The sequence below is a fragment of the Sinocyclocheilus grahami genome, unplaced genomic scaffold (assembly GCF_001515645.1).
Source record: "Sinocyclocheilus grahami isolate Dianchi unplaced genomic scaffold, SAMN03320097.WGS_v1.1 scaffold953.1, whole genome shotgun sequence".
NCBI lineage: Eukaryota > Metazoa > Chordata > Actinopteri > Cypriniformes > Cyprinidae > Sinocyclocheilus > Sinocyclocheilus grahami.
In genome coordinates, this window is record NW_015506132.1 from 46,846 (window position 1) to 60,865 (window position 14,020).

Consider the following 14,020-nt stretch of genomic DNA (forward strand, 5'->3'; position numbering starts at 1 on the left):
GTGTGTGTGTGTGTGTGTGTGTGTGTGTGTGTGTGTGTGTGTGTGTGTAAATATATAAATGTTGAATTTAATTTTGTGATTTCATTGGAACGGAGGGCAGCCATGCATAGCCCAGCCCTCATATCACTCCAGCATACTGAACATCCACAATATTGCCTTAGAAATAGCCACAATAAATAAGATCAGTATTAAAAATGCATGACTTTTTTGAGATTTCTAGCTCTTGATTTTAACTCGCTTCATGGAACAGTATTTTTTTTTTGCTTAAGTCTGGGTTTTTGGGAAGACTTCTGGGGAGCTCGGTTGGTGTTGAGCTACATCGTGCTGAAAGTAGGTAGGATTTACTGATGCTCCCTGCACAGCAAGTTTTCTTTCCAATAAATCAATGGGATATGGAACAGTGAACACCTTCAGATTATCCACATGCAGCGATAGTGAACTTGGGGAAGAAACTGCCAAAAAAATATTATATTCACAGCACGTTAACCCACTGCAGTTAGCACTACTGTTCTGTTTGTGTTAGCATGATTGATCACCATGGGAACTGATATCCTATCCCGCAATATCTGGCTTCCTTTTGCTATTCACCCCTTCAGAATAGATAGCTTTTAAACAAGTTTTCTCCAGACAGACTTTTACTTAGGATTAATGCGAAAGAGTTTATTTGGGCTTTAAGTTTTAAATTCAAGTCAGTGGAAATCTATGTAACACAAACCTCACAAAAACCTCAATAAACATGAGCTGTTTTTCAGAGGGTCACTGGAGAAAATCCGATTTTTTTTCACCAGTCAGTCCAAAAGAGGTTTCTGGATGCACTGGCTTTGTTGGCCGTGTTCATCTTCAGTTGGACAAGATGCCTCACAGCTGTCCTCCATTATGATTGGATAGAGCTTTGTAAACCCTCTGGCACAACTGTAAGGACAAGATGCAAATGGCAACAGTATCTAGCTGAAGATGATTTTGCAACCCAAAAGTGTGTTTGTGGTTTTTTATTGATTAAATTTGCATTACTAAAATGGCTAGTCTTGTTTTTGCAGTAAGCCTCGTGGGTTATAATGTTTGTGTTTACATGCTTATGGCCAGTTGTGATGGATACAGCCTCAGACTTCTTAATGTACACTCGTTATAGTCTCTCACTAAAATAACTGTGTGGAAAGGCCCAGTTGTAAGGCCAGAATGGCTGTTTTTCCATAGTCTCCATGTGAAAGCAAAACATCACCATTAGGTTTCACCACAGCACAACATCCCGTCCTACTTTCAACACTCAATCTGCAACACATTGTGTTCATCTGTTCCCATTATGCTATTCAGCACTGATAATAAATCAGCATATTAGAATGATTTCTGAAGGATCACGTGACACTGAAGACTGGAGTAATGATGCTGAAAATTCAGCTTTGCATCACAGGAATAAATTAGATTTTAATGTATATTAAAATAGAAAAACGTTATTTTACATCATAATAATATTTCACAATATTAAACTTTTTCCTGCATTTTTTATCAAATAAATACAGCCTTGATGAGCATAAGAAACTCATTTAAAAAAACATAACAAATTGCTCTGATCCCAAACTTTTGATGGGTAGTGTATATCTCACCAAGGCTTTCATTTGATAAAAAATATATTCAAACAGAAAATACTGTATTTAAAAAAAAATTACTTTATTTTTATTTTTCAAATTAAATTTATTTCTGTTATTCCTGAGTTTTCAGTGTCACATGATCCTTCATATATCATTCTAATATGATGATTTGGTGCTCAAGAAATATGTCTTCTTATCAATGATGAAAACAGTTGTGCTGCGTAATATTTTTGTGGAAACCATAATACTTTTTTTACAGGATTCTTTGATGAATAGAAAGATCAAAAGAACAGCATTTATTTGAAATCTAATTTTTCCCCCCAATTAATAAATGTATTTTTGATCAATTTAATACACCCTTGCTGAATAAAAGTATTAATTACTTACTAAAAACACTTACTGACCCCAAACTTTTGAACAGTGGTTCATATATAAAATTATATTTATATATACATATACAAATTTTATATATATTCATTTTATCAAGTGATGTTTCCAGGGAATCAACCCCGTGGCACCATGTTTTATCATAAGAGTCCTGGCTACAAGAACACATGCGCTCTACAGTAAACAAAAAGACGATTGGCTCTTTTAACTGAAGGATGGAACTTTTGAGTGTTACATTTTGACCCTCTTATACTATCTCTGCCTGTGCTCTGATGTGCAAGCAGACTGCCTGTCTCATACTCACAGAGACAAACAGACGCACATTTGTGTATGTGACGCATATCAGCTTCACGGAAGCGTTATCCGGCTCTGACCCTGTCCGAGAGGCGGCTCTCCGAACATCAGTACTGGCATGCAAATCCAGTGGCTCTTGTTGTCTGCCTCCTTTCTCTCTCTCTTTTTCTCTCTCTCTGTTTTTCTCCGTCTCTTGAGAAGGTTGGAAAGTTTGTTCTGCAGTGTTAGAGAGAGTTAAAGTATGTATTACTCCCCAATCCTGTGTGTTTTCCCCACCTCTTTCTCAAAGTCTCACTGGCTTTTTGCTCTTTCCACTCACAGAACACAAGGAGGGACCGGAGTGGAGGAAAGCTGTGCCCAGCTACACACAGTCCAGTAGCAGCATGGACTTCCGCAACTGGAACATGCTGCCTCGTGATGAGAGCCAGGAGCCTCTGCCCAAGAACTGGGAGATGGCCTATACGGAGACCGGCATGGTCTACTTTATAGAGTAAGTCCTGATTGCCAAGTAGGACATTTACTTGGATCAACGGTCCTATCAGATTTTAGGGTTTGGGATTCGGACTATGTTTATTTGACAGAAATGTTGTTCCGGGAATTGGTTAGTTAAATGTGTTTAAAAAAAATTCAGTTATTTCTTTTTACTTCTGCAAGTGATAAATAAGTAGAAATAAGCCAAATCTGTTCTTTTGTGCCCCTTGAATGCAGTGCAAATTAAATACTGGTCTTCTTATGTGGGCAGCTAAATGGGTAGAAAACTGTAAACACATGTAATTTAGAAATGGGCCACTGAATGGAAGATGGTTTTTGATGTCAGTGCAATTTGTGTCAATTTTGTGTACCAGGTAAAAAAAAAAACACAGTTTGTTTTTTTTCCCCAAAAGAAAAATTTAATCAGGTAAAAGTCCAGTGCAAAAATATATAGACCGAAGTTCACTTATACAATTCGAAAATGTTTTCTATGATAATTGGAAAGATATAAAAAAATAAAATAAACGGCAAGATGTGAAGGTAGTTGGTACCAACCACAACACTGCAAGTATGTTTTTAAATTCGATAGTTCTATAAGCATACAGATGTGTAGGTTGAATACAATACGATCCCACTGCATCCGCAATGTTAGCATTGTCAGCTGCATCACCATTCTTGGCCTCACGAGACAGTATTTCATACTGTATAGACGGGAAGTTTATGGACCATACAGAAGCTGTGCTGTATAACAAAGAACACACAACGATTTGTGGGTCCATCGTTTTAGATTTTGCCTATGATTTACTGTAACCAAGCCCAGATATAGACAACAGCTCTCCAGCTAAAGGCTTGCTCAGTAAACAGGAACTCGGGAACTTGAAGCAGCTCTTCTCTCGTGTGCTGACTCCGAGGCAAGCTTACATTTTTGCCAGCCTCTTCCATTCAGTACCCATTGCCTGTGCCTGTAGTCATAGCTCTTAACCAAGCATCTCTGCTGTCCATACAGAGGAAGAGAGAGCCAGTGAATCAATACTTTATTCTCTGAACAATGCAAACAATCGGCTAAATGGAGCCTTCCCAGTGGGCCTTGCTTCCACACGCGTGTCTGTCTGCATGAGTCTCGGAGGACGAGCTGCACCTTGTCGTGAATATTTCAGATTTCAAACACATTTGCTTTTGGAGTAGACTCCTCACTCCTACCCAACAGAGACTGCTAAAGTGTTTTTTGAAAAGGTCTTGCTGATGTTTAATGTGATGAGTGGCATATTTTTGGCTCCATCAGTAAGGTCCAAGTTTTAAAACACATATTATGGTATTGTCATTTATATAATTATGCTATTCTATTCTATTAGATTCAATTCAATTCGATTAGATTATTAAAACATTTTCTTCAAATTAAAAAATTTAAATTATATATTGTCCTACTTAATTTTAAGGTCCAATTCTCACTATTAACTAACTATTAATAAACTCAATAAACTTAATAAATGCAATAAACTCATAAGTTGCTGCTTATTAATAGATAGTAAGGTAGTTGTTAAGTTTAGGTATGGTGCAGGATTAAGGGATCTAAAATATGGTCATGCAGAATAAGGCATTAATATGTGCTTTATAAGTACTAAAAAAAACAGCTAGTATACTAGTAATATGCTTGCTAGTTACCATATATAAAGACAAAACAACACTGTTCATTACAAAGTTTTTTCACAGGTTTTGCCAAATATTAGAAGACATTCAAAAATTATTTTTCTTTAAATTCACTCACATTGCTATGCTTATAAGGTTTAATAAGAATTTATAATAAAAATGCACAAATGGTCTCAGAATTTTTTTTCCTTTAATTATTGAAAAAAAGTAGTTTAATTTTCATTTTAATATTTAATATTTTTTTATATTTTAAGTCACAACAAAAATCTATAATTGGGTGAAAAACAGACTTGAAGCACATATATTTTGAGTGTTGTAGGAAAAAGTCAGAATGAACTCCGAGCATCCTACGCTCAAACATTTTATACTCTATTACGTTCATCTTCCCGCTAGACATGTAAATGAAGTTTCGTCTTAAATGTATATTGCGGATAACAATGAAAGTGATAGCCTTCCGTTCCCACATCTTTGGTAGTCTTTCAGGTGGAAACAACCAAATGTTAAGGTGCAGTTATATTCAAGTACCCTTTTGGTCAGCAGATGGTTCTTGATGGCCTACTGCCGCTCCCACGCTATAGGTGACGATTGACAAAATAACGTTACTATTTACATATTATTGAAAGAATTATCTCTATGATAATTAAGCTCTTTAAGAAAGGAGAATAGTTTAATTGGAGTGGAAGTTTGGTCGAGGCAGACTATAATTTCTTAGTGTCTACAAATGTGATTCGCATTTATAAGACCCACATTAAATACTTTTAATTATTAAATTCTTTTGTTTGTTTGTTTTAAGTATGATTATTTATTTTTATCATTTGACAAGTTGACATATATTTTAACAGGTTTTAAAAAGACAAAATCACAATCTTTCATTGTACCTCCATGTGTACACATGGTTGGAAATCACTGTTTTGAAAATATCAAACATCTGAAAAACATCTTGCAATCTGGTGTTAGCAATCGTTGAGCAGCTTTTTTGATTGATTGTGTGCTTTTCACATTGTTCCTGTGAGCTATAGTCATATTTCTGTTGTTACACTGTTAAGCTACATATGTGTTCCAGTGTAATGGAGGTCCATGCTCAGAAAGGCTTTCGGGTGTTTGTTTAATAATGCTTCTTTCCCTCTCTCTGTAGTCATAGTACCAAGACCACGACCTGGCTCGATCCACGACTGGCAAAGAAAGCCAAGTCTCCTGAAAAATGTGAGGATGGAGGTGAGACCGAGTTTGTTCATGAATCACACATAAGAGTAAACAGACCCTAGCTGAGCTGTGATACATTAGCCTCTCTCTCTCTCCGCCCCGCCTGACTAATGGCTCACAGGAGACATGCTGAGAGCCATCTCACACAAGCAATCCCAGCACCACTTTTTGCAATGGGCACGTATGTCCATGTCAGGATGGTGTCTCCCCACACCTCTCACATCACAGGGAAAGAGAACAAGTCATTTTCCGTACAGCTTACTAATACCTGCACCCCTTGCGTTTCCTCAACGCTCAGCCTTCTGATCTCCTCTCTGCCCAAACATGCGTGTAAATCCAGCCAGACTTCTTGATCTACCTGGTATTTGGCTTCTCAGAAATTCACCGTCAGAACATCAGACTCCCTGGTGTCAAGCACATGGGTGATTTGCATCTGTTCTAGCTGTTTCTGATATGCCTGTCTGATTCTCCGCAGAGCTTCCATATGGCTGGGAGAGGATTGAGGACCCACAGTATGGGACTTATTATGTAGAGTGAGTATGTTCATATCATTTATGGTCTAGTGAGAATGATGGATGGCACATTTTTATCCACAGCATCTTGGTTTTTGCTATATATTTAAGTTTTCCGTTGCTCACTTGGCTTCGTCTTTTACTTTTTTTTCCTGTTTAGTTTCTTGTTAAATCCAGTTTTTCAGAGTAAAACAACAATACAAGCATTAAGGGATTTTAACCCTCATCCTCAACCAAAGGGATCATAAACACATTACAGAAGTAATGAAAGTAATGCAGCTTATATGAGTTGTTTGATTTATGTAAATGACTGCAGAATGCCAAGTCACTCTATAAAGCATCATGTTCAGTATGAAGTAAGATTGTAATACTTGGGATTGGGAGAGTCAAAAACTCTTAGACCACAGTGTACACAAAATATATTTATTTAAACTTAAAATTGTGAAATTAATAAAATTTACGGTTGAAAAAAAAATGGACATGTTTTGCTGAATACAAAGACGTTTAGAAATTAATGTTTATTATACTATATTATATTTGTTCTTAATCAAATAGTAATAATATAAATATTATAGTACTATTATAGATAAATAGATATTATAAAACACTCGATTATTGAAAAAATATAGTTTGGTTTAAATTAGTATTTTTCTGATATAGAAGGCTGATGATTTAAATATGGCTTGGCACAGTCCCTCGTTATTCACTGCCTGAATTATCAAAACGGGGAACTTCAGCAGTCAGTTGAGAGCACTCAGTCTCTCGCTCATTGTGGATTGGGTAGATAAGTCTCGGCATAAGTCACACACAGCAAAAGCAAAAACAGTACCTTTCTTCTACAAATACACAGCACGCCGACTGTTTTTTTGAGGGATCCGTAGCTGTTAAAAGCCTTCCTGAGGTGCAGTCATGACCGGCAGGTACAACAGTTAAAGCGAAGTAACACATTGCAGACGAGCAGCTTTTTTCACTTTATGTGAACCTGTAGGGTGGGAGGGGCTGTGTGTTAGGATAAAACAACACACTCCAGCACTGAGCCTGAACCTCTACAGAGGACACGCATGTGCTGTGAAGCTTGTGTCTCTGGAAAGGCTTGCCAAGGTAATATTGATTCATTTCGGCAACTAACAAACAAGAAAACAAATGTGGTTGTAGAGGAGAGTGTGCGTGCAGCAATTACAGATGGGTTTGAAATATGGATGATCTGTGGTACTTTTAATCAAAGATGTTTTTGCCATGCTTTTTGATTATTTCAGAAGGTCATGAAAAGATTCAATTCTTCATCAATGTTTTTGTCTTATTTTCCAGTAAAAGCATCCTCATTAAAACAAGATCAATTCTAAAGTCAGCAGACCCTACTGACTTTCTTAATGTACTCTCCTAGTTTTATTGCAAACTATTAATCTCTGCATGCTTTTTCCAAAAGAAAAAATTTTTGTCTTTATAATTTGTCTTCATAATATTTAATCAAAATGTAGAGTAACTTCCTCTAAAACAGCTTTTATTTCCTCTGATGTAATTTAGGGCACACAGACTACTGGATAATGTTAGCAAATAACTAAATAGCTATTTTAAGCATTGTTTTCACAAACTCAGTTTGTATATTCTAGTGGTAACGCCCTCTTTTCACCATCCAATCAGCTCTCAATGAAAAAAAAAAGTCCTATTGAAAGTTTTTATTGTTGAATATCCTGTTTTATTTGAATATGTCACATTGTGAAAATAAGAACATTTAACATTAACTTAAATAAGTTTTGAGAAGAAGAATATATCCTTAATTAAACGTATTTAAATTTAAGGTAAGAAAAATATACTTTAAGAAATATTCTCTGAAAACAAGTCTTATTAATATCTTAAACCTTTTCGCTTCTCAGGTAAGTTGATCTTATTTTAAGGATTTTTATATTAAAAAATCATAAAATACTGATTGAGTATGTATAAAATACTTTTAAAATAGTTTTACAATGTTTAGTTAAAGACTTTGATCCTGTCTTCTCAAAATTGTGTAGTTGAAAGGGTTGCATGCTTTCAGAGTCAAACCAGTTCATGTCATTTTTCCAAGTTTCTGTCTCAGTATGTTGTTTATTGGTTATGTTCATTCACCAAATGTCTGTGGTAAAGGAAAAAGTGACTGCCTGGTTAGCAGATGACAAACAGGAAGAGACGCATGCGCACAGTTCCTTACCTTTTGGCTCTGATACAGTTTCGTCCTTTACAAAGACTGTTTGCATAAACAGATAAGCATCGCTAATGTACTCTACTCTCAGTGTTTGTGCAAGCATGTGTGTGTCATTGTATCTGCCCTCTCCAGTCCTTTGCACTGACTGTCTCACTCTTTCCTTCAGCCACATCAATCAGAAGACTCAGTTTGAGAATCCAGTGCAGGAAGCCAAGAAGAAACTCAGCCAGGACGCATCTCCAACCAGTCAGCCAATAGCAGCAACCGCAGGAGCAGTACCAACACCCACAAGTAAATCTTTACATTTTATCTGCTTTATTCCCATTTCTTACTACCTCAGTTTTTGTTTTATTTCTTTTTTAGTACTTTAATCTATTCTAAAGCATTTTCAAATCCTTTAATCAGCAGCCCTTACTCAGGTCTTCAGTGTCACATGATCTGTCAGAAATCATTCAAATATATTGGTTTGATGCTCAAGAAACATTTCTTATTATTAATAATGTAAAAAAATGTTGTGCTGCTTAATATTTTTGTGGAAACTGTGATATTTTTTAGGATTCTCTGATGAATAGAAAGTTCAAAAGAACAGCTTTTGTTTGAAATTGATTTTTTTTTTGTAACAATGTAAATGTCTTTACTGTCACTTTTTATCAGTTTAATGCATCCTTTAAAAAAACAAGCTTAAACCAGCCTGAGGTGTTAAACTGCTTTTAACTAGTCCAAGCTGGCTTATAGTTGGTCGGCTATCTGTTCTCCATGCCTGACCAGGGTATACGTACATATCAAAACAGTCCAACCTAACCACCTTAGGCTGATTTTTTTTTTTTCAACAATGGTGATAGGAAACAATTCAGTGAGAATGAGATCAGGAAGTGACAAGAGCCACATGCAAACTGTTTCCTATTGCATTGTCACAAAATATTTCTGTCCTCACTGAAAGTGAAGCAACAACATACCGGCTAACCAGAACATTTTTGTTTAGTATAAAGATGGTGGAGTGGGATTTTGCACCAATGAGATTTCAGAGATGCAGTGCCAGCCATAGAAACCAAGCAACTGTCAGAATATCTTGTCAAGGTTCTGATTTGTTAGGACAAAAACTCGGTTTACCTGCCACACCTGGTTAGGACATGGTTTAAGTGAGAAGTGAGCTCATAAAGTTAGAGATGCATGAGCTGCTCAGGTGTTAAGGCAGATAATTTCCATCAGATAAACATAATCAACATCTGTGGTTAATATGATCTCAGATCATCCCAGAGGCTCAGAGCTCCTTTCGTCAAATGCAGCAATTCTGTCAGCTAGTGTGTGTGTTTTACCATCTGTGTGTGTATTTATGTCAGATCGTGTACTTGTTCAGTTATGCTCATCTGTGCCCGCTTTTGTATATTTATGCATGCGTCCCACTTTGTTGCTGGTGTTTCACTATTTAACATTACACATCCTTGTTCCGTCTTCTAATGTGACACTAAGCAATAGCTCTGTCTTTTTCAGTTTCATTTTTTCTCTGAGCTTTTTTCTTGCTTGCAGTGGTGTTTGCTTACGTCTCAGGTTTCAAAGCACGAGTTTACACCTGGTGTACATATACATGTTCTGTGTCCCAATTTGCATACTGTGTGTCCTAAATAGGATGCAAGATCAGAGTACATTGAAAAGTTAAATAATTAATTTATGCTAAAGGTCAAGCACAATTTTGGTGCTATGGTATTAAAATGCTATTGTAAACATATATGTCTTAAGTCGCTTGGGTATATTTTTAGCAATAGCCAAAATAACATTGTATGGGTCAAAATTATCGATTTTTCATTATGCCAAAAATCATTAGGATATTAAGTAAAGATCATGTTCCATGAAGATTTTTTTATATATATATAACATTTAAAATAAAATATATATATATTTTTTTAACTGATGAGGTTTCTTCCTAATGATGCTTGTTGTCCAAAGCTGTACCATTTTTGTCATTTCATATTTTTAGTGTCTTTATTAGTAGCCATTAGTGATGATGCTGCTTTATCATCCACTGCCTGGCCCACTAGTCTGCAGTTCTATCCTGTTAAATAATTGCATTGAATGAACATATGACTGGGATCAGTTTCAGGATACTTAAGGTTAAACCAAACTTAGACTGTTTGGACTCCCCGAGTGTCACTGTCTCCTGTGTGTTCCTGTGTCCTCTGAGTGTTGATTTTGTCCTCCTATCCCCTCTGGAAGGCTGGCAGTGGATGTCTGTTCTGTCTCATTAGTGAAAGCACACGCAGCCCCCCTACGCTATGCTCTGTTAGCTGGCCAAGACACTTTAATGAGTAGATGGTGATGCCTAGCTGAGAACAGGACAGGGACGAGTGCTCAAAAATATAATGCAGTCATGCAGTGTTTTCAGAGCATAATCAGAAATTATAGCCAGAACTTTACAATTCTACTAACAATTATAATAGTAATGACAAAATTCATGCATTTTATTTGTTTTATTCATTTACACAATTATAAAACAATTTTAGCTCTTGCTGCTTGTGCCTTCAGGTAATTTTCTACAAGACAGACACACATATATGTATACAGCGCTCATATTACACCTTTAATTACACTCCGACATTTCATAATCTGCTCGCCCTAAGAGACACAGTGGCCCTTAATGCATGAGAAGTGTGATAAAGTGAACATAAATATTAAACCTCCCCCTTTTCCCAGAATTCCCTTACCAGCTGAATGTGAAAACATCAGTAAAGGAGGATAGAGAGGGATGAATCTAATATGCAAGGATGGGTTTGTGTGTACCTGTGTCCAACAACCAATTCACACGCACTTGTGGCTCACAGTTCAAATATGTGCCATGGTTATTATAATCAACATAATTCGTTTCATAGGGCCAGTCCAACTCATCAATGTGGCTGTTATGCAAATCCAAATCCCACCACACATGGTGAGATATCCATCCCTGCTCTCCTAATGAGATTGATGTGGCCTCATCTGATGCTGCTGGCACTCTCAAATGAGACAGGAAAAAAATAAAACCGCTGGGTAAGAAATGACCGCTGTTTAGAGCTGATTCAGAGTCAGTGTTGAACACCTTCATCTTAAAGGGATAGTTCACCCAAAAATGAAAGTTGCCATCATTTGGAACGACATGAAGTGGAGTAAATGATGACAGAGCTGAGTGGGAAATGTCTTTAAGAAAACTCAAAACAAAGGCTCAAGACTGCTCAAACACCAATGATGCTATTCAGACACTCAAGCCATGTGTAAAAAAGAAAATGCACTTAGATTATGCAGAGTTAAGAAACACTGAAAATGCAGCCATCCTTTTCGCTGTATTGTTATTCATCAAACAGGTGAAACTGTAAAGTGCTACTTGCGGTCTCTGTTGTTTCATAACTCTGTGTGATTATCTGATGTAAGTGCTCAGTGCTGTTACGCTTCACATAACTTGTTGAGCAGCATGAAACTGTCTCTTTTATTTAATGGATACTTTCTACACATCATTTTCACAGTCCTCCAGGGGGTTTTGTAATATCCAGTAATTGTTGAATAGAATTTGGAAATGTGCAATATTACCCTCAAGAATTGGAAAGCATCATCACTGGTTAAGTAGAGTTTGATACCATAAACTATTGTGCATTATTTCAGTGGTTTTTGTTAGTTATTCTTTTATAAACTACCATTCAAAAGTTTGGGGTCAGTAAGGTTTTTTGTTTGTTTGATTTGTTTTGAAAGAAATTAATACTTTTATAAAGCAAGGATGCATTAAATTGATCAAAAGTAAAGTAACAAAATATTTTCAATTAAACATAAGTGCTGTTATTTTGAACTTTGTTTAGCGACTTTCTGTTCCCCTGTTCCAATTGTTTTCAACACTGATAATAATAATAAGAAATGTTTCTTGAGAAGCTAATCAGCATATCACAATTATTTCTGAAGGATCATGTGACAATGAAGAAACTAATTGCTACCGAAAATTCAGCATTGGCATCACATGAATAAAATATATTCAAATAGAAAACAGCTATTTTAAATTGTAATAATATTTCACAATATTACTATTTTACTGTATTTTTTGATTGATATAAGCCTAAGACACTTCTTATGTTATTGTACATCTCACTTTATACATGGTAAGAGACATATTTGATCATTTACATTAAAAGTATACACTCAAATCTCCCTTTAAAATGCCTGTGATTGTTGACATGATAAAATGACCTTCCAAGAATAAGCAGTAAAGTAATATAATTTAATATAATGCATGATGCTATCTGTCATAAAAATGACCACAAAATAATCATCGGTGTAGTTTAAATTCCTTCTCGTTTTGTAGCATTCTTAAAAAGCATGTTTATGGCAGTGTTTAAAGTTTATTTATAGTAGTTCATCTTGGAGTGGTCACCATGGCAACATAATTTATACACTTGACACATTTGCATGTGTTCACTGACCCCACAAATTGGTTTAAGAAAAAAAGGGATGATTATCAGCTCATCCGAGGACATTTTATCAGATGAAAACATCACCAAATGTTGCTTGAGCATTTTCCTAGTGGTTATTAATTAGGAGTTCTTAACCAGAACACTCTTATGAATGTGCTGCTGTGAGGGTAAATATTTTAGGAGTAATTGAGAAGAGTGTAATGAATGGACTGCGATAATTAATTGAAGTGTATGTGGATATATACAGAACAATCCCACTATCATTCACTCATTTAGTAATGTATCCTTCACTCTTTTTATTGCTCTCTCTGTTGCATTATTCAATATGAATGACTAATGGAATCCAGACCTCCCTTCTTTCCTCTAGTTTTACTCTGTGCAGCCTGTTTTCGTGATGATTTCAATACAGTAAGAAGCACTGCAGGAACAGTTCAGATTAAAGAAAAATTCTTGTTTTTTATGGGATATTGCTGTGTTTAATATAAATGATTTATGTGCATTCATATGCCCTCATAATCTTTAATCAAAATAACTGCCCCTATTCCCTTGCAATGAAATCTCTTCTCTGATGGCGTGTTTACCTGCGCGAGGACGGGACATCCTGTCACTCATATGAGATCACAGCAATAGCAAAGACAACGATCCAATCAATTCCCCATGGACCGAATTAAAGGGTTAGTTCACCCAAAAATGAAAATTAGGCTGTGTTTTACTCACCCCAGAGCCATCCTAGGTGTATATGACTTTCGTCTTTCAGACGAATCCAGTCGGAGTTAGATAAAAAATTGTCCTGGCTATTCCAAGCTTTATAATTGTAATGACAGGATCATTTATTTATTCATTATTAATTTGTAATTATAGGGAATTAATGATTATTACCACATTCAGGTTTTGCTAGGACTCGGATCTGAATGTCCCAAGTCCACCTGATTAAACCGATTCCAAATTTGTTAGTTTGCACTTCAAATCAAGGGTCGTCCAGCGAGCCGGTGATTCTTAGTATCTTTTAACAAATTTAATATGTGTTTTCCTGGCCACGGTCAACACAATTATGATTATTTGTAAGCTCTTAACAGAGGTAATTATTATAAGTAAGCTACAAGCTAAGTAGCAAGGGATCTTTTGGCACAGTTTTAACCTTGAAATTATATGAGCCAAGACACTTCTTCTTTATAAATGAAACATGAATTTTATTGGCTAATCTAGATTACATAAAAACCTAACTAAAACATACACACACATACACACAAAGATTCAAGGAAAGGAGTCAACGGAGTTGCATTAAGTTTCGCGAGTGGTTTTAAATTCAGCCTAGGAGAA

At 36.0% G+C, this 14,020-nt stretch overlaps 1 protein-coding gene across 1 annotated transcript in view; it reads left to right on the forward strand.

The window, feature by feature from the left end:
* Positions 1-14,020, forward strand: part of LOC107564661 (membrane-associated guanylate kinase, WW and PDZ domain-containing protein 3-like) — a gene marked incomplete at its 5' end in the record, with an annotated part of 85,572 nt that overhangs the window by 44,241 nt on the left and 27,311 nt on the right. The window contains 4 exons of the mRNA XM_016249796.1: positions 2,589-2,757; positions 5,521-5,600; positions 6,064-6,121; positions 8,446-8,570. Of these exons, the coding sequence (XP_016105282.1) occupies positions 2,589-2,757; positions 5,521-5,600; positions 6,064-6,121; positions 8,446-8,570 (432 nt within the window). The remainder of the gene's footprint in view (positions 1-2,588; positions 2,758-5,520; positions 5,601-6,063; positions 6,122-8,445; positions 8,571-14,020) is intronic.